Source organism: Ahaetulla prasina, chromosome 3 (genome assembly GCF_028640845.1).
Source record: "Ahaetulla prasina isolate Xishuangbanna chromosome 3, ASM2864084v1, whole genome shotgun sequence".
NCBI lineage: Eukaryota > Metazoa > Chordata > Lepidosauria > Squamata > Colubridae > Ahaetulla > Ahaetulla prasina.
The window spans coordinates 32,513,863-32,538,348 of record NC_080541.1 but is presented as its reverse complement, the minus strand read 5'-3'; the positions used below and the strand labels follow the sequence as shown (position 1 = coordinate 32,538,348).

The 24,486-nt window shown below is 38.9% G+C and overlaps 1 protein-coding gene across 3 annotated transcripts in view; it reads left to right on the top strand.

Moving 5' to 3' along the window:
- CPQ (carboxypeptidase Q) overlaps positions 1-24,486 on the top strand; it is a 215,428-nt gene that overhangs the window by 147,386 nt on the left and 43,556 nt on the right. For 2 of the 3 annotated variants that reach the window (XM_058179166.1, XM_058179164.1), the window contains exon 7: positions 12,185-12,386. In XM_058179166.1, the coding sequence (XP_058035149.1) occupies positions 12,185-12,386 (202 nt within the window). Of the gene's footprint in view, positions 1-12,184; positions 12,387-13,055; positions 13,388-24,486 lie in introns of those variants that run through there. The other variant, XM_058179165.1, reaches the window with a different exon arrangement.

Sequence of the window (24,486 nt, the reverse complement as noted above, 5' to 3'; positions counted from 1 at the left end):
TGAAGAACGGTTGCAGGAACTGGGTATGTCTAGTTTAATAAAAAGAAGGACTAGGGGAGACATGATAGCAGTGTTCCAATATCTCAGGGGTTGCCACAAAGAAGAGGGAGTCAAACTATTCTCCAAAGCACCTGAGGGTAGAACAAGAAGCAATGGGTGGAAACTAATCAAGGAGAGAAGCAACCTAGAACTAAGGAGAAATTTCCTGACAGTTAGAACAATTAATCAGTGGAACAACTTGCCTGCAGAAGCTGTAAATGCTCCAACACTGGAAATTTTTAAGAAAATGTTGGATAGCCATTTGTCTGAAATGGTGTAGGGTTTCCTGCCTGGGCAGGGGGTTGGACTAGAAGACCTCCAAGGTCCCTTCCAACTCTGATATTATTATTATTATTATTATTATTATTATTATTATTATTATTATTATTATTATTATTATTATTATTATTATTATTATTATTATATTTCACTTATGTTAAAAGTACATTTTATGACATGTTGGATTGAACCCAATAGAGTTTCTTATGAAAGCTTTAGGATTTAATGTGCATTTTATCTGTAGAAAAAGAGGCATATTCTTAACATCACTGATATTTTTATGATGTATTTCTAAAATTTAAAATGAGCTAAAAGAACTATAGGATGACATCTCATCCTTGCAGCATTTATTCATAACTATCTCTTCAAACCATGCTATGGCATGAGGGATAACTTAATAGAATTGTCTCAGAGCTAAATATGATGATTTTATAAACATTCCATAGCTTAATTTGATTTTAATTATTTCCAATATTTACTCAAACATGAAGGAAATAAACATTCCGCATAAGTGTCTTTATGTTTTGTTGATGGTTGCAAAATGCTTATATGTGATTCTAACACTCCGACAAAACTATTTGCTTTTTCTAATAAGCATAAATACTCAAACAGACAAGCATACATATACACATTTTATTCATTAAAAAGTGTGTGTTTGGAAAGCTTTGTCGTCATTTTGAAATGACTTCATTTGCATTCAGTAACATTTTTTAGGCCAAGAAAAATAAACCTTTGGCCCTGTAGATTACTGGAATTGAATTTCTTCAACCGGTATGGTCAGCAGTCCAGTTGATGAGGATTGTAGTCCAGTAACATCAGAAAGGACACAATTTCATCACCCCCTCCTCTAATTTGACCAAACCTTTATAACACTGAAATGATATTTCATTCACTGTTTTGATTCAAAGAGAATCCCAAAAAATCCAAAAAATGCACCCATGGAAAAATGGAAGAGAATTGCATCTAATGCCTCAATCTCAAATCACCAAGCTCCATGCCCATAGGTAAAGGTAAAGGTTCCCCTCACACATATGTGCTAGTCATTCCCGACTCTAGGGGGCGGTGCTCATCTCCGTTTCAAAGCCGAAAAGCCAGCGCTGTGGGAAGATGTCTCCGTGGTCATGTGGCCGGCATGACTCAATGCCAAAGGCACACGGAATGCTGTTACCTTCCCACCAAAGGTGGTCCCTATTTTTTCTACTTGCATTTTTACGTGCTTTCAAAACTGCTAGGTTGGCAGAAGCTGGGACTAGTAACGGGAGCTCACCCCGTTACACAGCAGCACTAGGGATTCGAACCACTGAACTGCCAACCTTTCGATCAACAAGCTCAGCTGTCTTACCCCTGAGCCACCGCGTCCCTAATTACCTCCATGCCCATAGCATACCTATTTTACATTTTTTTAAATGGTCACTTACCTTGCCATGACCCAAATGCCCTCCCCAAAATATGTTCTATATCCAGTGATGCCACCCCAATAGATGTCTCTGGTGGCACATAGAGGCTAATATTTTTTAACATTTAAAAGGGTATGGATGAACCCTCTACAGCAGGACTCCCCAATCCTCAGTCCGTGGCCAGTTAGGAACCAGGCTGCCCAGCTAGAGATGAGCAGTGGGTGAAAAGAGAAGTTTCATCTGTATTTGCAGCCATACCAGAGGTGGGTATCAGCAGGTTCTGACCGGTTCTGGAGAACCGGTAGCAGAAATTTTGAGTAGTTCAGAGAACTGGTAGTAAAAACTCTGACTGGCCCCACCCCCATCTATTCTCTGCCTCCTGAGTCCCAGCTGATGGGGAGGAAATGGGGATTTTGCAATATCCTTCCCCTGCCGCGCCCACCAAGCCACAGCCACCAAGCCATGCAATGCCCACCAAGCCACACCCACAGAACTGGTAGTAAAAAAAATTGAAACTTGCCACTGAGTCACACCCCAGCGTAGCATCGCCACCTCAGCTCCACCTCAGATCATCAGACATTAGATTCCTCATAGGAGTGTGAATCCTACTGTAAACTGCATGTGCAAGGGATCTGGGTAGCATGCTTCCCCTCCAGTTCATGAAAAAAATTGCCCTCCATGAAATCTTGGTACCAAAAAGGCATGTATGACCAGAAGTTGAGAAGGAAAAGATTAAGCGTGCTCCTGGCATTTCTCTTCTCCAAATTCTCCCTGCGCCAATAGCCCTTTTTCTCTGCAACAATATAAAGATGCTAGAGTTTATTACATTCATTTGTGTATAATATTTATTCTGCCCTGCACAGCTATTGAATTTTTCCCTTGCCATCACTTTCTAGTAGGCTAATTTTTCCTTGCTTGCCAAGGAGTTTGTATTTCTGTGCTGCTTCTAATCTTATTTATTGAAAATTTGACAGGAAAATGTTATAAATAGTTCCATTTTATATTCTAAGTATGAAAAGAATTGCCTAAATAATAGAGCGGGCTAGGAAAGAGGCCTTGGGCGTCACTAAATCAAATCTGAATGCTGCAAACATGCATTGGAAAGGGGGAGGAAGTTGCTTTGGGGGAGAAGGGAAGAAATGAACAAGGAAAAAATGTACTTTTGGAGGAATATTTCAATCCTTCCTTAGATACCAAATCTGATCTGTTATAATTATGGTATATTTTGCCATATATCTGCAAGCAGGAAAGTCTAATAAGTACACTATGGCAAAAAAAAACCAACAACAGATTAATGTTGTAAATAATCCATTTTCATTAAAAACTTCTTAACTTTTTACAGAGTTCATATTTCTGAGAAATGGATTCTCGGAACAGAATACATCTTGTAACTGGTAATTACTTGAATTGCAAAGGCATATGATCCATCATTTAAACTTAAAATCTTTACATTTTAAAGTTTTTTTTTTAATGATTGGATTGCTCATCAAACACAGTGGTTTTATTATGAGCTTGGCAGACTACGAAACTGATTCTTTTCTCTTAAAAGAGTAACGATTAGCAAGAAATAGACGTTATGACAAAGCATCAATAATAAAGTAACCTGGATCTTCTTTTACAAAGTCCAGTCCTCTCTTTATTTTCTCTTGCTTGTGTATATACATAAATCCCCTCAAATAAATAGCTTTGTAATTAATTAATATTAGACAACCTTTTAACCTGTCAATCTTCCTTTGAGAGAAAGGGACTGCAACCTGATGTGAGCAATATGAACATTAAATTTTAGACTGACCATGTTTTTTTTTAATTCCAGTTCTTGACAGTCCCAAGTTCGTCTAGAAGAGTATACATCACAAATAGAAAAATAATTGTAATGGCAAAAAGCTTCAGTAATAATAGATAAATATTTACTTACCTAAACAGTCAAAGATATCATGGATGCACCAAAATGGGTGGGAGCCAAAGTGATTTCTAATTTCCTTCTGGCTTTCCCATTGACTTTGCTTGCAGGGAGCAGTGGAAATCATGATCAAGTGACCGTGGAAATGCTGCAACAGCTTCAACTTTGCAAATAAAACTGGTGTGAACTTTGTGGAAATTTCAGCTCCACAGAAGTAATGGGTCCCTGAGATTTTACACGTTCGTTAAGTTCTGTAACATTCTTTAAGATTTTAGATCATTCAAAAAGGCCCGCTGGCCGCATCCAGCCCGTAAGGTGTTTAGATCTGGCCCATGGGGCCGCCCTGGCAACAGTGAAGGACCGGCCCGTGGTGCCTCTGCCAGCGAAAACAGAGCTCATGAGGCTGCAGGAGGCCATTGCAGCTGAAAACCTGGGCCACAACAGGCACCCCCAATATGAGTGATGTTGAGCTGGCCACACCTACCGTGGCCACATCCATCCTCCCTGATGCGGCCCTCAAGGAAATAGAGTTTGACACCCCTGATATAGATAGATTGGCTAAACGTCAGGATCTCATCTATATTGGTATGTGATAATTCAGAAGGCCATGGCAAATGTTACATAACTATCTTTAAAAAATAGTAGTAGAATATAATATTTATCAGATAGATGGATAAATAATTGAAACAAGTTTATCAATGCTACCATGCTTGCCATTGACTGATGCGTCTCAAGAATCCCAGATACTTTTTTTAAAGATTTAGACCAAATTGGTCAGGAATTTTCTTGGTTTTTAGTCAGTGCCTTCCATGCAAGATTTTTTTCATGAATCTATTCATTCAAACAAATCAATGTCAATAATAGTAATTTTAAATATTCTGATTTCCTTGGATACATTTTGACGGCAATATAGAAATTAGATTTTTCATGAGTTCCTCAGTAAACTAGGAATACCTCTTGCATATAAATAACAGTTCACTAGACATTCCTATGATCCAAGAAAGTCAATGGCCAAGATGCAGCTTAATTAGGAGTCTATTCACAACAATAGCGAAGTTCAGAAGAAAATGAAACAGGGCAGCTTTGTAAGCATTTCCCTAGAATTGATGGACATGATCCCAACACATATATTGCTGTTGCTGCTGCTGCTACTACTAGTAGTAGTATTTATTTATTTATTTATTTTGTCACACAGTATATATAAGCATAAGCATGAAATAACTATACAATATATAAGCATATATATAAGTATGAGTATGTAATAATTATATTAATTAGATATAATAAAAGGAAACAATAGGACAGAAACGGTAGGCACGCTTGTGCTCTTATGCACGCCCCTTAGAGACCTCTTACAAATGGGGTGAGGTCAATAGTAGACAGTTTTTGGTTGAAGCTTTGGGGATTTTGGGAAGAGACCACAGAGTCAGGTAATTTATTAGTAGTAGTAGCAGCAGCAGCTACTACTAGAACAGATAATATTTGTGTATTGTTCTTTAGCAGTATGCAAAAATGCTGGACTGAAACAATCTTCAGCAGAAACAGTTTAATTAAAAAATCAATAATGAAATGAGACAGTGAAAAACATTTAATGTACAACAATTACAATTCATTTAAAAGGCCATCAGAGATACAATGACCCAGTCTTGTATATAACTTCATAATCAGCTATATTGAAACTCCTGACCCTTTTTTCCTACTCAAAGTTGTCAAAGGAAAATAGCTGGAGAGAAAGAGTAACTGAAAAAAGACCAGTTGTCATTTTGAACTCCATTCAGTGGTGGGTTGCTACCGGTTCGCCCCGGATCTGGAGAACCAGTAGCAGTGGTGGTGGGAGGCTCTGCCCACCTGCCCAGACTCTTCTGCACATGTGCAGAAGCATTGCATGCACACATGAGTGTGCGTGCGCCCACAAGCAAACTGTAGCGACAGGTTTTGAAACCCGTCCCTGACTCCATTGCTGGAGCCTAAGGCAGGGGTATCAAACTCAAGGCCCGCAGGCCGGATCTGGCCTGTGGGGTGCTTATATCTGGCCCGTGGGGCCGCCCTGGAAACAGCGAAGGACCGGTCCCATGGTGCCTCTGCCAGTGAAAACAGAGAAAACTCTGTTTTCACTAGCAGAGGGTTGCAAGAGGCCATCGCAGCCAAAAATGGAGCTCGGGAGCCTGTTTTCACTGGCAGAGCATTCGGGCCACCACAGGTGCCCCCGACACAAGTAACATTGAGCTGGCCATGCCCACCCTGGCCACGCCCACCCCAGCCCCCCAAAGTCAAATACAACCCTGATGCGGCCCTCAATGAAATTGAGTTTGACACCCCTGGTCTAAAAAATAATGGAATATGGTTCTCTAATGTTTTTTACTAGTTGGAGGGGCTAACCAAGCCTGTCCCTCTGGATCAGGCTGCTTTTAGACATTAATCCTGGAAGCAACCCCAACTGAGTTTCTCACCCTTTGAGAATGTTCACTCATATTTCCCCTCAAGTGTCTTCACATATGTTACTCTGTCCCTCAGCAGATTTTAAGGTTTAAGGTCAGGGTCATAAAAAGGGAGTTAGACAAGGTGAGGTACTCAATCAGAATTTAGAGCTTTGAAAATCATTACTAACACTCTGAACTCAGATGAAAAATGTATTGCAAGTTATTGTAAATCCTTTCTCTACGGAGTTAGTTCCAGAATTTAGCCTAGTGAGTCAGCATGATGTGCAATGAACACTTAATTCAGGTATTAAGGATTCGTGTCCAGGTGTGTAATATCAGATAGTATATAATATCATAGTCAATTTTTTACAAATGGATTGGTCAGATCTGGCAAGCCGCTCTTCTTCTGCCTTAGTTTACAGGGTGTTACCTTCAACTTGCTGACCTATACTTGTTTTCCTATTGATTTTGGAGCTCTGGCAGAGAGAATATTCCTGCAGCTTCGGATCTGGTTGAGTGTTCATCCCTCAGCCCTTTCAATTGACTTTGGGGAAATTCTACACCTATCACTCCAATTTGGTTGACTTATTTTTCCCATTCTGTTGACATCTCCTGTGGGGAAGCTTTCACTGCACATTGTAGTTAGAGCCTAGCGCCCAGATTATTCCCTGACAAAAATGATTACCTCAGTGGACTGATATTTTAATGAGCCTGCATATTTGAATGAATCTTCCAATATGAGAAGAGATAGAAGAAACAGCTGAGCCCATATTTAATCTATGCCTGGGATAGTCAACCTTGACTTAAATTACTTAAGAGAGCACAGTTTGATCTGAACTTGTTTTGACATCAGTAGATACCTTTTTGCTGTCTGGAGGGAACTGAAAAGAGATAGACAAAGACACACATATGTCCACATATATACTTTGATGAGATTTAATAGTGAACTATTGTATATATAACACAACATTTTCCAGTTGTCCCAGGAAAATAACCCAGGGTTCTACCACTTAGGAAAATTCCAAGTGATCCAAGTGAAATCAGCAACAAATAAGAAAAGCAACGAACAGGCTTGGCAAAAACCCTCAAGATGATCAAGAGTTACTGAATCTCATGGAAGCTAAATGTTGGGTACACCAACAATCTTTCATGTCTTTCAAAACTATTTATAGGCAGAAGGAAACAGCCAGGCTTGCACAAAATTATAGATTATCTCTGCATTGTTTTTAGAATGAAATATATATTAATAATCTTTTCTGCAATAAAACCTGCTTGTTCCCAAATGAAAGTATCTATTAGAACAGTAGCCACAAACTCTACTTTTGCCCTGCAGTCATTACATGTCCTGATTTCAGTTTGAGATGCAAAACTGTAAATGTTCTGGGCATTTCTTTTTTTTAAAAAAAAAAGTTCTGAGTACCAAAATATTCCATTGTTTTGGTTTTTCGTTTGTTGTTCTATAATAGGGATGTATTTTTTTCCACGTTGCAGCACAAGGGTAATAATTGGACTATGAATAGAATAACAGGGAAACATTTCAACACAATGTGGCCAGAACAAAAATTAAAATAAATTCAGTTTAATTCCAGCATTGCTGAAATTATACTAAATTAATTCAATACTATCATCCAGCCTGGAGGGTCTGCTGTTGGTATCCATATCTGACTCATGTCGAATTATTGCCATAAAAAAGTGTTCTTGTGAGATTTTTTACAGCGTAGTTCACTAGTACTTTCCCAAACCCTCCCCATTTATCCAGGTTTGGGATTGACATATGGTTGATGAATGGGACCATATGCCTGGGTTAAGTTTAATGCACTTAATATGATTACGCCATTTATATTTAATTAGTTTGCCTGCATTAAAAATTACAAATAGGTGACAACTTTTGAAAAAGTTCTGGATATCTCATCAAAGGTTTTAGGAAGATTGCATGTGACTTTAATGACTTCACTCTTTTCTAACAAGTCCAGAATCCAGAGGTTGAAAAAAAATGGTATGGTGTGGCAGAAATGTTGAAGAGACAAGTTAATGATGTGCTTTACAATTTAACGATTCACAAGGTTATCTGTAAGACCATATACTCAGTGTACCATTGCTGATCAGAGATCTGAGTTCACGTCAAATAATTAATCTTTCCAGTAGCTATAAGTAAGAACCATGGTGGTGCAGTGTTTAGAATGTAATACTGCAGGCTACTTCTGCTGCCTGCCGTTGCTGGCAGTTCGAGTCTCGCTGACTCAAGGTTGACTCAGCCTTCCATCCTTCCGAGATTGATAAAATGATGACCCAGATTGTTGGGGGTAATATCCTGACTCTGTAAACCATTTAGAGAGGGCTGTAAAGTACTATGAAACAGCATATAAGTCTCACATTTTTGGTTCCGGGCAAACCGGTTGTTACAGTATGTGACTCCCACCTCTGCTTTTACTTAGTTTCAGACTGGCCTCTTATACCCGTTATCATTACAGCTGCCCTTAGTTAGTTCATTTACTCTGAAAGCATTTGCTTTGAAGCCATTTATTATAAATCATTCATTAAAAGAACATAAGATTCCAATCCTCAGCCTGTCTTGCTACTGTTTGTAATGCATAGTTCACCATTAAAAATGATCCTACTCTTCACTATATGGTAGCAGTGATTTAAAAATATATATATGAAGTTATCTACAACGGAGGTGCAAATTTATCCGAATGTTCTGGACATCGACAAAATTAAAAGATACAAGGATTTTTAAATAGTCAAGGCGAATTGAAATCACGGCAAGAATTAGAAGAACAGGGTACAGACATTGATTGGTGGCCTTACGTGCAAATACAATCCAGATATAAGACAGATTTAACACAATACGGATTCCAAAGAGAAACACACGAATTAGATAAAATTCTTCAAGGCACAGAAGATAAATTGATAAAAAAATTACAATTATTTATTAAGATGCAAAATGGAAGAGGAGATAGTCAAAGAAAATATGATAATTGGGCAAAATATTTTGGATATAACATTGAATTAGATAAATGGGAAAAATTATGGAATAAATATGTTCCTATGTTCTATAGGTGGCATTTGCCTCCAGCAAGACTGGCTAAGTTGTTTCCCATAACCTCATCAACGTGTTAGAAATGCACAACAAAGGGGAACATACTACCATACGTGGTGTACGTGCCCCAAAGCAAAACAGTATTGGAGTAAGATTAGATTACAATTAGAAGAGATAACCAAACAACATACTGAGATGAAACCGGAAACTTTTTTATTAGGAATACTCCCAGGATCTTATGAAAAAAAAATACAATATTTAATCATCCATTTTATCACAGCAGCAAGAATAATATACACACAGAATTGGAAAAACAATAACATACCGACTGAAGATAATTTGATTAGAAAAGTGTTGGAATGTGCAGAAAAGAGATACAAGAAAAAGAGGAAACAGAATATTCTATAGTGTGGGAGAAAAGGTACGAATGGCTAGGGGAGAGAGATAAAAGGCAAGAAAAGATCAAATAAGGAAGATACAGGAGTAGAAATGTAACAACAAATAAGAGGAAACAGAAAAAATGTAGTTTGTAGAAATGAAATTGTATACACTGTTATTTATATGTATATATGTAAATAAATTAATATTAGACTTGTAAGTATAAAGGATTCATTGAAATAAGGGAGAAAAAATGGTCAAGTAAGAAATATTAAACTGTTGCGAAATTTGGAAATAAACTATTGTTTAAACAATTTTATTGTTTGAAAAACATTTAATAAAAATTATTTATATATGCACATACATATACGTATACATTATTGTGATGCAAAAAGATTGTCAATTATTCACTTATATATTTATTTATTTTTTAAACCTTAGACATGGCAGATCTTACTTGTTCAGGTAGTCCTCAACTTACAACCACAATTGAGTCCAAAATTTCTGTTGCTAAGCAAGACAGTTGTTAAGTGAATTTTGCCCCATTTTACAACTTTTCTTGCCACAGTTATTGAGTTAGTAACATAGTTGCTAAGCAATCTAGCATCCCCATTGACTTTGCTCGTCAGAAGGTTGCAAAGGAAGATCATATGACCCCAGGACACTGCCACTATCATAATTATGGGGCCTGGAAGAAGTAGAAATGGCTAGGATCAACTGTTCTGTCAATTTTATTGCCTCTTCCTACTACTCCTATTTTCCTTTTCTTTCTTGCTTTCCCTGTCTTTAATTTTCTCACTGCCTTGTGAAGGGAGAAAGACAGATCCACTTTGCAAATTTTAAGGTGGGGGGTTTCAGCTGCAACTCTAAAAGATCCATTTTGCAATTTGCAGCGCTGAAGCTCAGTGGGACCTGAGGAAAAGCTATTTTCTCATGTGTGAAAAACTCTCACCTCACCCCATCTCCTGTACCTTGAACATGGGGGCAATCTAATCGATTTCACAAGCTGGTTTAACAGAAAATCTGAAGCTTAATCTTTCCTGTAAGTTTTCTTGTCAGTCTAAATTCCAGGAAAAACAATCATCTTGATTTTTCTTACTTATATATGCAACGTTTACCTGCCTCACCAAACGTCCTAACTTCTCCTTCACACACATACATATCTACAATATTTACCTGTAAGGGCTACATACTATAACCTACAACCAAGGTCACAGCTATCAGGAAGAATACTGAAATTTTGAGGCACCATCATAGCTTTCGATGGGAATTTAGATGCAGGAAGAATGACATTAGGATGGCAGATAACTTTCCCTTTCCTACCAGTGGTGGGTTTCAAATTTTTTTTATTATTGGTTCTGTAGGCATGGCTTGGTGGGTGTGGCAGGGGAAGGATACTGTAAAATCTCCATTCCCTCCCAATCAGCTGGGACTTGGGAGGCAGAGAATAGATGGGGGCGAGGCCAATCAGAATTTTTACTACCAGTTCTCCGAACTACTCAAAATTTCTGCTACCGGTTCTCCAGAACTGGTCAGAACCTGCTGAAACCCACCTCTGTTTCCTACCAACCCTTAATTTTACAAACCAGCCACCATATGCCCATAGCCATGTTCAGAGAAACCTGGGGGATGGAGGGGTTGAGCGATGTACTTTTCCCCTTTTTGTGTGGAATGGATAAGGACAAACAATCTGGAATGGAGATATTTTAAGTAGGAAATCTGACCAGACTGAATAGAGCAGGCTACCAATCCTGAATAGGCTGCATGCCTCCTGAAGGACCAAGTTTGCAATTTAGAGATTTATCTGAGCAAGTGCTAACTGGGGAGATATAGATTGCAGCAGCGAAGGAATGCTTTTTACCAGCATAGTATGATAGACCATTTGGTATGCCATTGTCGCTGGAGGATTATGGGAGTTGAAATTTAAAACTTCTGAAAGGCAGCTGGTTGGGAAAGGCCGCCATAATGTGCTAAAAATCTCCTTGTGCTATTAAGTGAAACATAATCTGGGATTCCAGAGCCAAGACCGATATATGGCTGTGGCAATGCCAATTGTGTCTCTTCTTTTTTGCAACTAAACATAGATGTTTCAAAATCAAAAAAGAAAGAAAGAAAGAAAGAAAGAAAAGAAACTAAATGAAGCTCCTAAATCCAAACTTCCAAGTTTCCGCTTAAGGCATCCAAGAAATTCACCAGCACTCCATTGTAGAAGTGTCCAGTTTACTAATAATTATTTGCTACTTAATATCATTTTGAAACCAATCTTAATGTTTGCATAGAACTTAGAAAAGGCATGCAGTAAACAGTAATTTATATCCCAGCATTTGTTTAATAAACGAAGATACATTCCATATTATTTATCACTTGAAAAGGTAAAAATTTATTGACCTAGTTTACATTTATTTTATCCAGCATGATAATCTCCTAAGCAAAAGTCACTATTTATCTCCAAATGTAGACACTTGGATTTTAAATGCTCTCACCAGCTACGACTGCAAAGTACAATGTAATCTAGTCTGTAAACAAGGATCATAGACAACATTGAAAGATTTTCATGGTTTAGTCATGTAATTAAAATTGCAGTTCATCAAAACAATGTGTAGTAGATAATTTTCCTGTCTAATCTCATGGCATCCCAGGAAGTAAAGTAACCACTGACATGGTGTACTTGCCAAGTTGCCCTTTCAACATGATCTGTATTTGAACAGAAATTCACTTTTCTGTTTTTCAGGTAAACATTTCCAACTTTGATATGGTTATGGAATCAGATGAAGGAACGTTTAGGCCCACTGGCCTGGCTTTCACGGGCAGCCGTAAGGCTCGTTGTATCATGAAGGAAATCATGAAACTCCTGAAGCCTCTCAACATTACCAGTGTTTTTGAAGATGGCGGAGGAACAGACATTAATTACTGGATTCATGAAGGAATACCAGGTGACATTCTTGAATGAATTTTACATATTGCTAGGAGGGCATAATTGAGTTCCCTTTCTTAGGTGATGCCCTTTTGTGGAACCTAATATTGGAGAACTCTTTTTCTTGAACAACTCTTTAAATTAAATGTGTGAACATATGTCAGTATTAACTACGGAAGCCTGGCTACATAATGTACATTTGAAGGACTTTAAAAAAAAACATTTCAGATGATACACGGACAATATGTTTGCAATCTTCTTTTAAGCTTTAGGATTTAGCTTAATCTTCCCTTCAGTGATGGAGTAAAAATAACATCCCACATAAAGGACGACCTCTCTAAAGGGGCCAAAAGGCACAAACCAAAAATAGCATAGGCTGTCTTTTTTTTCTTCACTTGTTCACACGGCTGCAGATGAGGACAAGCATGTGGGGAAATTTATGGTGTAATCTATCCTAGTTCATATATAATACTACATCAAATGTTTTATCTGGAAATATGCAGCTATAGGGCAAGTGGTGGTAAACAACATAGGAAACAAATTCCCTACAAATTGGCGATCTCAGCTTTATCTTGGTGTTAGCTAAGCCCATTGAGGAATTCTAAATGTTCTGCCTTTTTCCCCCTTTCTCTTTCCCTTTTTTCTCTGTCTCTGTCGTGTCCCACTCCTCCGCTGACGGCCGGGTCAGGGAAATCCGAATCAGGCTTGCCTCTGCAGCTCTGCCCAAAGTCCTAGCAAAGTCCTCAGAGCAGGCAGGAGACCAGAAAGTGACTTCAGCAAGATAAGTTCGACTTTGCCTGACTCAGAGACTGCCAGAAAGCAGATCCTTTATATAGGCCATGGGGTGTGGCTCCATGACTCAGCACTCATTAAGGCCTGCCCCTCCTTTCCTTCTGTTGCCTCCGCCTATCCAATCTTCTGATGCGAGGGTCACTCCAATCAGCTGTTGGAAGTAAACTTTCCTCAGGCTCACATGCTGTGGAGGAGGGGGAGGGGTCTAGCTGCTCCATTTGCCTGGGCATGGAGCCAGGGCTGGGGCCTGGGGATGCTCCCTCCTCTACAGCCTGCTTGGGCATGGAACCAGGGCTGGGACCGGGAGGTGCCCCCTCCTCTGCAGCTTGTCTGGGCATGGAGCCAGGACTGGGGCCGGGAAGCATACATTCCTCCATGTTCGGGAGCAGATAAGCAGACCCCAGCTGCGGTGAGAGCGGACAAGACACAACAGTCTCTTCCAAACTCCCAGAATTCTCTTTCATATTTGCACATCTACTTTATTTCCCGAACAGCAAAGATTGCACATTATAAGATTTCTAAAGGCTATCATTCTAGCATTACGAAGACCCATTGACTGACCACTGCCTTCAAAGAAATAATAATACCAAAGGAGCTTCTCCAATCCCCTCCCAGCTAGTCCTTAACTGGGCAGTCATTCTAATGGGATATTATCTATGCAGCCCCATCAGATAGACCAGACCAGGAAATTAATTCCACAGGAAGGCTAAAACTATTACTATTGAAAATGGCTATAATAACAAAACTTTGCAAGTCTGATAGTGCTGTATCTTTTCCTCGTCTTCTCCATATACCCATATTTTTCACTCCATAAGATGCACTCCCCCCCACAAAAGTGGGTGGAAATGTCTATGTGTCTTATGGAGTGAATATTGTGTCAGTGCCGTCTGGAGCAGCTGATCGGCGGTATTCCAGGAAGCTGACCCAACCACCGATCAGCTGCTCTGTGGCAAAGGCTCCAGCATTCCCCAACGGAGGCAGCAGACATAGACGAGGCAGCAATGGCGGCATTTCCTGTCAACCAGCCCAGCAATCAGCGGGACTACAGGAGGCCGGGATCCAGCCGTCGCTCAGCTGATCGGTGGTGAGCGCAACAGAGTGGAATATTTTTTTTTCCTCATTTTCCTCCTCTAAGACTAGGTGTGTCTTATGGAGTGAAAAATATGGTACTTCAGTGAACTATTGAGATGTCTGCCTGAGCTGCTTCTGAATGCTATGTTGTTCTGGAATTTTAAAAAATGTTTCAGTCCTTTTGTCTAGGTAGCAGGTAGCAGTTCCTATAGGCCTGCTTTGTTAAAATCAGCTTTGTTGTTCCCTACAGCAGGGCTGGCACTGCAAGGTTGCCTAATTGGATCATTTGGAGAGTAGAATACAAAGCCATTTTGTTTTTCCCGTCATTTCTCCTCAGTCAAGGTGCTGCTTCTCTTTATGCCTCTGATACTGGCCTTCCTCTGTATAAAGGAAGATGCTATCCATCCACCCAGAACAGAATAACAGAGTTGCAAAGACTTTGGAGGTCTTTTAGTCTGACCCCGTGTTCAGGCAGAAAGCCCTACACCATTTCAGATAAATGGTTGTCTAATCTTTTCTTAAACGTCCAGTGTTGGAGCATTCATAACTTCTGAAGGCAAATTGTTCCACTGATTAATTGTTCTGTCAGCCTAATTCTAGGTTGTTCATCTCCTTGATTAGTTTCCATCCATTGCACCATTTTTTCACCATGTGAATACGGGGATGAGAAAAGAGCTATATTGTTTTCTAGCAGATTATGATGATAGGTGATTCAACAGGGAGAAGGGCATACTGAGGTCACACCTTGATGGCTTAACTCCAAATAAAAATCTGAGATTTATTATTCAATTGACTGTAAAAGATTGTGACTTGATTACAGTTCTGTTCATCTGCATTGTATGATAAAAAGTGGATTGAATTATTTCCAAATCTTATCCAGTTATAAACAATATAAAGCACGAACAGAGCTGTTAAGCAATGCATCTATCCATTTTTCCATGAAGAATAAAAAACATGTTTTAATGTCCTGATTCTAAGTAGGACTTTACTGCTGTTTGTTAAACAAGAAGATGTCAAGAAGTACAAACTCTGTGCTGGTTGCCAATGAAGTCTTACATTAAAAGCACAGTCTTTAGAAGGTTCCATTTATCACCTCTCATCTACCTGTTTCAAGATCCATAACACCTTTTTTGGGAGATGATTAATTCCTGTTTTGTCTGGTGCCAACCTTCCCTCTGCATCTGGAAAAAAGCCATTAAATTGTTTTATCTGATAAAAAAAACATAGTATGTTTTATATGGTATTAACAATGAAGGCCCTAGAAAAGATAGCCAGATCCCATAATGTTTCTATAGCTATAGCTACAAAGATCAGAATCCTGCAAGGAATAGTTTCTCCCCTGATGGTCTGTGGAAGCAAAAGCTGGATTTTGATAAGCTTAACTGAAAAAAAAATGACGGCAGCAGCCAAAAAGGCTAATACAATCCTTGGTTGTGTAAACAGAGGCATAGAATCAAAATCATGTGAAGTATTAGTACCACTTTATAAAGCCTTAGTACGGCTACACCTGGGATATTGCATTCAGTTTTGGTCACCGTGTTACAAAAAAGATGTTGAGACTTTGGAAAAAGTGCAAAGAGGAGCAACTAAAATGATTAAAGGTCTGGAGAGAAAAAACATGTAAAGCATGATTGCAGGATTTTGGTCTAGAGAAAATCTAGAGAAAAGAAGGATTGGGGGGGGACATGATAGCAGTATTCCAGTATTTGAGAGGCTGCCATAAAGAAGAGGGCATCAACTTATTTTCCAAAGCACCAGAGGGCAGGACTAGAAACAATGGATGGAACTAATCAAGGAGAGAAGCAACCTGGAATTAAGGATAAACTTCCTAACAGTGAGGACAATTAACCAGTGGAACAGCTTGCCTTCAGAAGGTGTTTCATCACTGGAAGTTTTTAAGAAGAGACTGGACAGCCACCTATCTGAAATGTTATAGGGTCTCCTGCTTGAGCAGGGGGTTGGACTAGAAGACCTCCAAGGTCCCTTCCAACTCTATTCTGATTGACTGATTGATTGAACTTTGGATTGGAGAAGGCTCCTAAGAATACCATGGCTATCCAAGAAAAATAAGGATCATCTACAAATCAACTAAATTTCTTAGTTGAGGCACAAACTGTTAAACTCAAATTATCATATTTTGATATAGTATGCAAAGACCTAGATCTCTGCAGAAGTTTATAATGCTGGGAAAAGTGGAGAGAAAGAGAAGAGGACAAGGTAGTTTGACTCAGTTGCAATTGTGATGGGTACACTGTTGAAAAGCCTGAAGAATCAGGTTAGGAACAGTTCATTATGGGGGGAAAATAGCTGTATGGTCACTAAAAACTGACATCAGCTTGATGGCACATTTATAGTCAATTGCATCACACTTGTGCCAGAAGCACCAAGGTGCTTCCGGGCTGAAAGAACTAGCTGGTGACAACACTATTGCCCAGGAGTCACCCAGTTGAGGGCTCCTTTCATGTCCCCGTTAAGTACCCACCATAGTAATACCTATTTATCTACTTGCATTTGCATGCTTTCAAACTGCTAGATTGGCAGGAGCTGAAGCAAATGGGGGAGCTCACTCTGTCACACAGTAGCACTCGGGTTTTGAACATGGGTTTGCTGATTGTCAACCCAGCACATTCTAACCATGTGAGCCACCGTGCCCCTCACTGATCAGAATGATGCACATCCCTATAATGTCACCAGGTTTTGTTTAATAGCCAGTAAAATTCAATAGAGACTTTATTAGACACAATTTAACTTAATTAAACTTCTTCCGTGTTTAGTAATAACAATAACTGTTAACCCTCTTTTTTAACTGTTCCTAGCTTTATTTATAAAGGTCTTAAACGATGCTTAGCATTAATAGTTTCAATGTTCAAAATGATTTACCTGAACTACGAAAGTTTCACTTCTGCTGACAGTGTTCAATTTATTTTTATTGCATTTTGTTTTATTTAATGCTTTACATTAAATAAGGCTGATCAATGAGCAAAAGAAAGTGTTTTGAGCTTCGACAATTGTGACAATTTTTTACGTGCGTGAGACCTAAAAAGAATTATTTCAGGCAGCACACCTGTAATGTATTCTATGATTGTTCAATCATTTTACAGATTGTTTTCCAGCTTTTCCTTCAATTCTTGCAATCCGTGGTGCCATCCTGATGGCATACTTAAACCTTTTTCTCATCTCCACTAACAGCAGCCATCTGGCATTACTTTCTAATAAAAATCAAATAATGAAAAGTTATTATGAAAAGTTGGTGCCATGGAAAGATTTGTTTTGACTGGGTCAGGTGTGCTACAGCTGAAAAGGTGTCACTCATAAGCTGAAAGGGAAATAACCAGTTGAACTACTCGAAAAATGAAAATATTGTATATATTCACCAGTCATAACAAGAAGATGTAAAGCTGAAGTACAAAAATCAAATGGGACTGCTTGCTGAGAATAAGAAAGTAAAGTGGCAAGACTAACAAAGGAGTCAAGATACAATGCAGATCTTTACTTCTACATTCATCATTGGAGATGCAACATTATCTCGAAGGATCTGTTTAGCTAATTCCCTAAAGAAAAGTTATAACAGTTCCATACAGCTCTTGCTTGATATTATAGAAATACTGGAAAAGATGGTAGCTCTGCGATGAAATATCATACTTTTTTTCAGAAAGCATTCCAGTTTGGTTCCATTGTATTCATCCTGACCAGTTATAAGCATTTATGAAAACAGACATTGGATTTTTAAATATAATGCACAGAATTGCACAATATTCTATACAATTTGGCCTCATTCCTTTTCAAAGCTGCACAAGGAAAACAAAATCTCATAACAGTGATATCCATCAGTGCAGTGAACAGTGACTTCATGGAATGAAAGAGCTGGCCTTCTTCATAGAATTTGTGTGGCTGGTGTGATGTTCTAAAAAAAAAAGGTCCTGGTATCCTGGACCATTTTGTATAGTATTCAACTGTGAGAAGGCTGAAGGCCAAAGGATTCTTTCTTGCACAATTTTATCTTAACATTACCTTGACATTCATTCTTCCACTTTGAGGCAATGACTTTTTTTCTGTTTTAAAATATCATATGGTTGCATATGTATGGCTGTGAAAGTTGGACCATAAGAAAGGCTGAACGGCCAAGAATTGAGGCCTTTGAACTATGGTGCTGGAGAAGACTCCTGTGAGGCCCTTGGACTGCAAAGCGATCAAACCGGTCAGTCCTAAAGGAGATCTAAAGAAGGCGAGATCCTGAAGATGAAACTCAAATACTTTGGCCACCTAATGAGAAGGAAGGACTCACTGGAGAAGAACCTAATGCTGGGAACGATTGAGAGCAAAAGAAGAAGGGGACGACAGAGAAGGAGGTGACTGAATGGAATCACTGAAGCAGTTGGTGTAAGCTTAACTCCAGAGGATGGCAGAGGACAAGAAGCCCTGGAGGATCGTTGTCCATGGGGTCGTGATGGGTCGGACACGACTTCACAACTAATAACAACAATGGAATAATTGGATAACACAAACACCACATGATGGGCTGAACACCTATTCTTGTCCCAGGTCCTACCAACCTAACAGTTCGAAAGCATGAAAATGCAAGTAGATGAATACTGTAGCTGCCACTTTGGTGGAAGGGAACAGCATTCAGTGTGCCTTCGTGTATAGTCATGCCGGACACATGACCATAGAAGTGTTTTCAGAGTGGCTTCCCTTGCTAGTAAATGGAGATGAGCATCACCCCCACCCCTAGAGTCGGACATGACCATACAGGAACAAGTTGTGTTGCCAATTTGACCACAAGAATATAGTTCTTTCTAAAATATTTATTAATAATTAATTATAAAAAATATTATATTTGGGTAGTCCTCAACTCACAACAGTTCACTTCATGACCGGTCGAAGTTACAACGGCACTGAAAAAAGTAACTTATGACCGTTTTTCACATGATCATTGTAGCATTGTAGCTTTATAGACCCCCATGGTCACCTGATCAAAATCGAGACACTTGGGAACTGACTCAAATTTGTGACGTTTGCAGTGTCCCAGGGTCCTCTTTTGAGACCTTTCAGGAAGCTGGAAGCTGGGAAAACCAGATTCACTTAACAACCATGTTTATAATTTAACAATTTCAGTGATTCACTTAACAATTGTGGCAAGAAAGGTCATAAAATGGGTCAAAATTCACTTAACAAATGTTTCACTTAGCAACAAAAATTTGGGGCTTAATTGTGGTTGTAAGTCGAGGACTTATAATAATTATAAAAGCTACATATTTAAATTTTTCTCCCCCCATGGCATTTATGCTTTTATTTTTTTACAGTGAATTAGCCGTGAATAGATCTGAACTGTTTCAGATTGTGAGTTGAACTGACTGAATTAAATTTTTCAATCAGTTTAGAAAAACTGCTTTTGCTCCATGTTTCTGTGTTCCATATTGTTTTGGTGCCTTGATTCAGGAAGTAGACTTGAGTAAAAGAATGGATTCTCTGGATGTTCAGTCATTTGGTAAGGAAGTACACACACAAAAATCCAACCTAGAACTAAGAAGAAATTCCCTGACAATGAGAACAATTAATCAGTGGAATGGCTGCTCTGCACAGATTGTTCGTGTTCCATCTTGGAGGTTTTAAAGGATAGATTGGACAGCCATATGTCTGGTATGGTATTTATTTATTTATTTATTTATTAAATTTTTATAAGGTATAAGGCAGGGGTGTCAAATTCATGGCCTGCGGGCCAGATGCAGCACCCGCTAGCCATCCCCACCCCTGTTTTAGCGAAGGGGGGGAGTCATGATATGTCACGTGACGATAGTGTGATGCCATGAGTGTCAGCATTCCAAATAATGCACCCATGGAAAAGAAAACTGAGGCAGGCAAGTTCCTCAAAGAACGATTTACTGGATACATCATATTGGTGTCAACTTCCGAAGCTTCCCTAACCTGCTCCTGAGTTGCCTTAGGCAGGGGGATGGGGAATCGAGCTTTGCAACTGCATCGAGGAATTTGCACCACAGTCAAAAGAAGCGCACATCCTAAATGGCCAAAGTCAAGGCCATCTCCACAGAAACCAGGAACAGCCGGAGGGAGTGACTTTTACGACCCGCGAAATTATTTTGTTGGGGAATGTGACTGATGACACACCTTGGGGGGAGGGGAAAACAGTGTCAGAGGCAAGACGTGAACTGAGTGGGGTCAGAGCTGGTTTCACTTGGTCTGTGCCGACATATTGCTCCTAATAAACAACTGGATTTTTCTTGAAACTTTGCTTGAGGCTCCTGCTTTCATTAAGGCATTGGTCAGAACCCTGACAGCTGGCACAAACTTTGAGTTTTCTCACAGTTTTCACCTAATTAAAAGCAAACATTTTCTCTCCCCCCTCCCACCGCAGTCACTGGTCACATTGTCCAAACCAAGTGCTGGTCAGTCGCTTGGTTACTGTCTCCTCCTCTGACCAGCCATCTATGAGAATGTCCTTGGTTCCCACAAGAATTTTTTTTTTTTTGGCTACAAAACTCCATCTAACTATTTCCCCCCTCCCAGTGGTGTGTGGGAATCCTGGAGCCTCCAAGATGGCTTTGGCCAGGTTCCCTTCAGGGTTCACAGAGAGTTTGACATCCCTGGTATGTGGTCTCCTACCTGAGAAGGGGTTGAATTAGAAGGCCTCCAAGGTCCCGTCCAACTCTGTAATTCTGTATTCTGTTTCAGATTGTGTGGATCACCCTTAATTCAGACATTCAGACTGAAAAATGCATTTTGATTCCAGTTTAAAATGGAGCCTTCCTTCTGCTCATTTTCCAGAACATCAGATTTTCCAAAACATCAAATCACCACCTAGTTAACTAGTGAATGAACCATGTCAAATTTTCACAGATGGTTTTGTGAGAGGTTACAGTACTTGAAATTTGAATTGCAGGGTAGGAAAAGAAAAGAATTGCTCTTGTCATGTCTGCTTTTCTCATTACTACTCCCAAAATTGCTTTCCCCCCCAAATAAGCTATTCCCTATTTCCTCTTCATCCTTGTTTGAATGGATATATGTCATTTTGTTATATGAAAGCTTAAAGTCATACAATCTTGGTTGAATGATGAGTTGTGTTTGTAATATAATACAATACATGTAAAAAAAAAATCCCTCCAAAAAAATAGATTCAAAGCCAGATAGATTTGTATTAATGGCAAAATAGTCGGAAGTTGGGGAAACACACCTTCGGTAATTTTTTAACTTATTTATTTAAGCAAATTTGTTATGACTGCTCACTCCAGAAGACTGGCTGACTTACAAAATCAAATGAAAAATTACAAACAGTTTTTAAAAGACATTGAACAATGTCTTGAAATGTTAGTCCAGACTAAAAAAAAACCCCATACCAATAAAAAGATGATACAAAACAGAATAGGGTTCCACAGACACACAACCTTCAGGCCTAGGAACAGAGCCAGGTATGAGGGGCCTTCCAGACCTCAGCAGAGTGGATGCCAAATGTATCTTGGGGGGAGGGGGGTATGATGCTCCAAATTGAGAAACACAACCCTGTATAGGTACATAAACTGCTCTTTCAACTTTTTCAGTCCTATTATGAACCATGTCTTGGACACATTTTTCTCTACTTAGAAAATAAACTGATTTCAGGATAGGTATGTATCCTTTAATGTAGGGGTCTCCAATCTCCAACCTTGGCAACTTTAAGACTTTTGGACTTCAATTCCCAGAATTCCTCAGCCAGCAGAGCTTGCTGAGGAATGCTGGGAGTTGAAGTCCACAAGTCTTAAAGTTGCCAAGGTTGGAGAGCCCTGCTTTAATGTACAGTGCTTACAGGACTTCCTCCTAGAGTCATCCATTGTTCTTGAAATATGTCTGTGTGTGTCTCTGACAGGATCTCAAATACAAGGATCATTGGGTAGGGAGATAGATGACAAAGGAAAAGAAAATGAGTGCTGTCTTAGAAGTTGCCACTTCAGATTCCCAAAAACCTGATATGAATGGAGATTTCATGGATAGACCTCCTGGTCTCTCTAGTTCAGTGTTGGTGAACTTTTTTGGCACTGAGTGCCAAAATGGGGGTGTGCGTGTGTGCCGGAAGAACAGTCACCCAGTACGCATGCGCGTGCCAGGAAGATGATCTTCTGGGTTCTGGCATGCGTGCGCAAAGACCAACTGGTCAGTGTGCATGCACGCACCAGAAACCAGAACACCATCTCCCCAGTATGCGCATGAGCACTGGTCAGCTGCTCACATGCCCGGAGAGATGGCTCTGTGTGCTACTTCCAGCATGCATGCCATAGGTTTGCCATTATGGCTCTAGTCTAGTTGATGAATGCCATGCAATCATTGGGTGAAGGGAAGGCCTTTGCAAAGGAAGAGAGAGTTAAAAGAAAAACTACTGTTGATTATTAATTACTTATAATAAATATAATTATTATTTTATATATTTTATATTATATATATTATTATTATATATTATTATTATATATTTTATATAATTATATATATAATTATATATAATTATAATTATTTATTTTATAATAAATATAATTATTACTGTTGACTATGTCTACTGTTGACCTCACCCCATTCCTAAGAGGTCTGTAAGGGGCATGCATAAGAGCACCAGCGTGCCTATTGTCCCTGTCCTAATGTTCCCTTTAATTGTATTCATTTTATGTATTCAGTTCATGTTTATACTTTTATATATTATCTAATATGTACTTGACAAAATAAATAAATAAAATAAATAAATAAATAAAAATCTCAAAGAGGTACTCTGGCCAAGATATTTTGACGGAATGAGCTACCAGTTTAAATCAGATTTGGTGGGAAACAAGCAGGTATTGTTGGAAAAAGTAAAGCCAAAGTTAACCCAAACAAAGCTATAGTAGTACAACAACAGAATTTACTTAAAACTAAATAAAATTGCTTACAGTAAATACACGGAGTCATGTTCAACAGCCCACGTCTTTTTTGAAGAGCCGAAGAACTCTTATAATCAGGCAGTCTTTTACAGATATAGATACTGTACATGAAACTACAAAAATGCTGTTCTTAATTTAATTTAAATAGTCCACAGTATGTACATATGGGTGGTCTTTTCCTGTCTACCAAATACAAACCAAATGTAGTGAAACTAAAAAAAAAATCAATTATATCTGAAGGCTTTTCATTTGTATAGATTGTCAGTCCTGTAAGACAGAACTTCATTAGCAGAAAGTGCTCCTCAATCAATTTCCATCAATTTTTCTTTCATTTCTGAACTTCAACTGCATAAAAATATATTTACTACTCCACATGTATTCTAATCAACAGGCTCTGCTCCATGCTTGAGTTCAGAACACATTGTGCATGCAGCTATAAAGGAATCTGACTTGCTTGATGCTCTTTGGTAGGAAATGCCAGAATTTCAAGTAGACATTCTAGTATTCCCTGAAAATGAAGTCAATTGGTGAATAATAAGACTATTATTATTTGTGGTCCGTGGTCATGTGGCCGGCATGACTAAAACACCAAAGGCACACAGAACGCTGTTACCTTCCCACCAAAGGTGGTCCCTATTTTTTTACTTGCATTTTTCACGTCCTTTTGAACTTGGTTGACAGAAGCTGGGACAAGTAATGGGAGCTCACCCCATTACACGGCACTAGAGATTCGAACCACTGAACTGCCGACCTTTCGATCGACAAGCTCAGCGTCTTAGCCACTGAGCCACCGTATCCCCATTAATTTTTAATTATACTCCATTTTTATTTTGTTTATAAGTAAAGAGGTGAGCATATGTACTATTCCTTCCTTATCCTATTTTTTTCCCATAACAACAACCCTGTGAAGTAGGTTGGGCTGAAGTAGATGACTTGCCCAAAGTTACCCAGTTGGCTTTGATGTCTAAGGCAGGACTAGAACTTTGTCTCTTGATTGCTAGCCTGATGCCTTAATCACTATATCAAACTACCTCTATCTAATGTTGTATGCTATAGCTAGGCCATCCAAATAGGAACCTGAAAATTACAGAAGCAGAGAAGTTTGTTTATGAATCAATTGTTAACAGGCATAAATTAAATGAATGATTATTTGTTTGTGTATTATGAATGGTCTTTTTTTGATGTTCCAGTCATTGGTCTCTAAGAGGCTTACGTCAACAATAATGAAATATTATTATCTTTTATTGAAACTAAAATTTTAGGTACAAGTATATATGTATAAGAATCTCTTTTTTTCTTCTCATTTTCTTTTCCTATTCTGTTTAATTAAATAAATAAAAATAGTTAGAAAAAAGACACAGA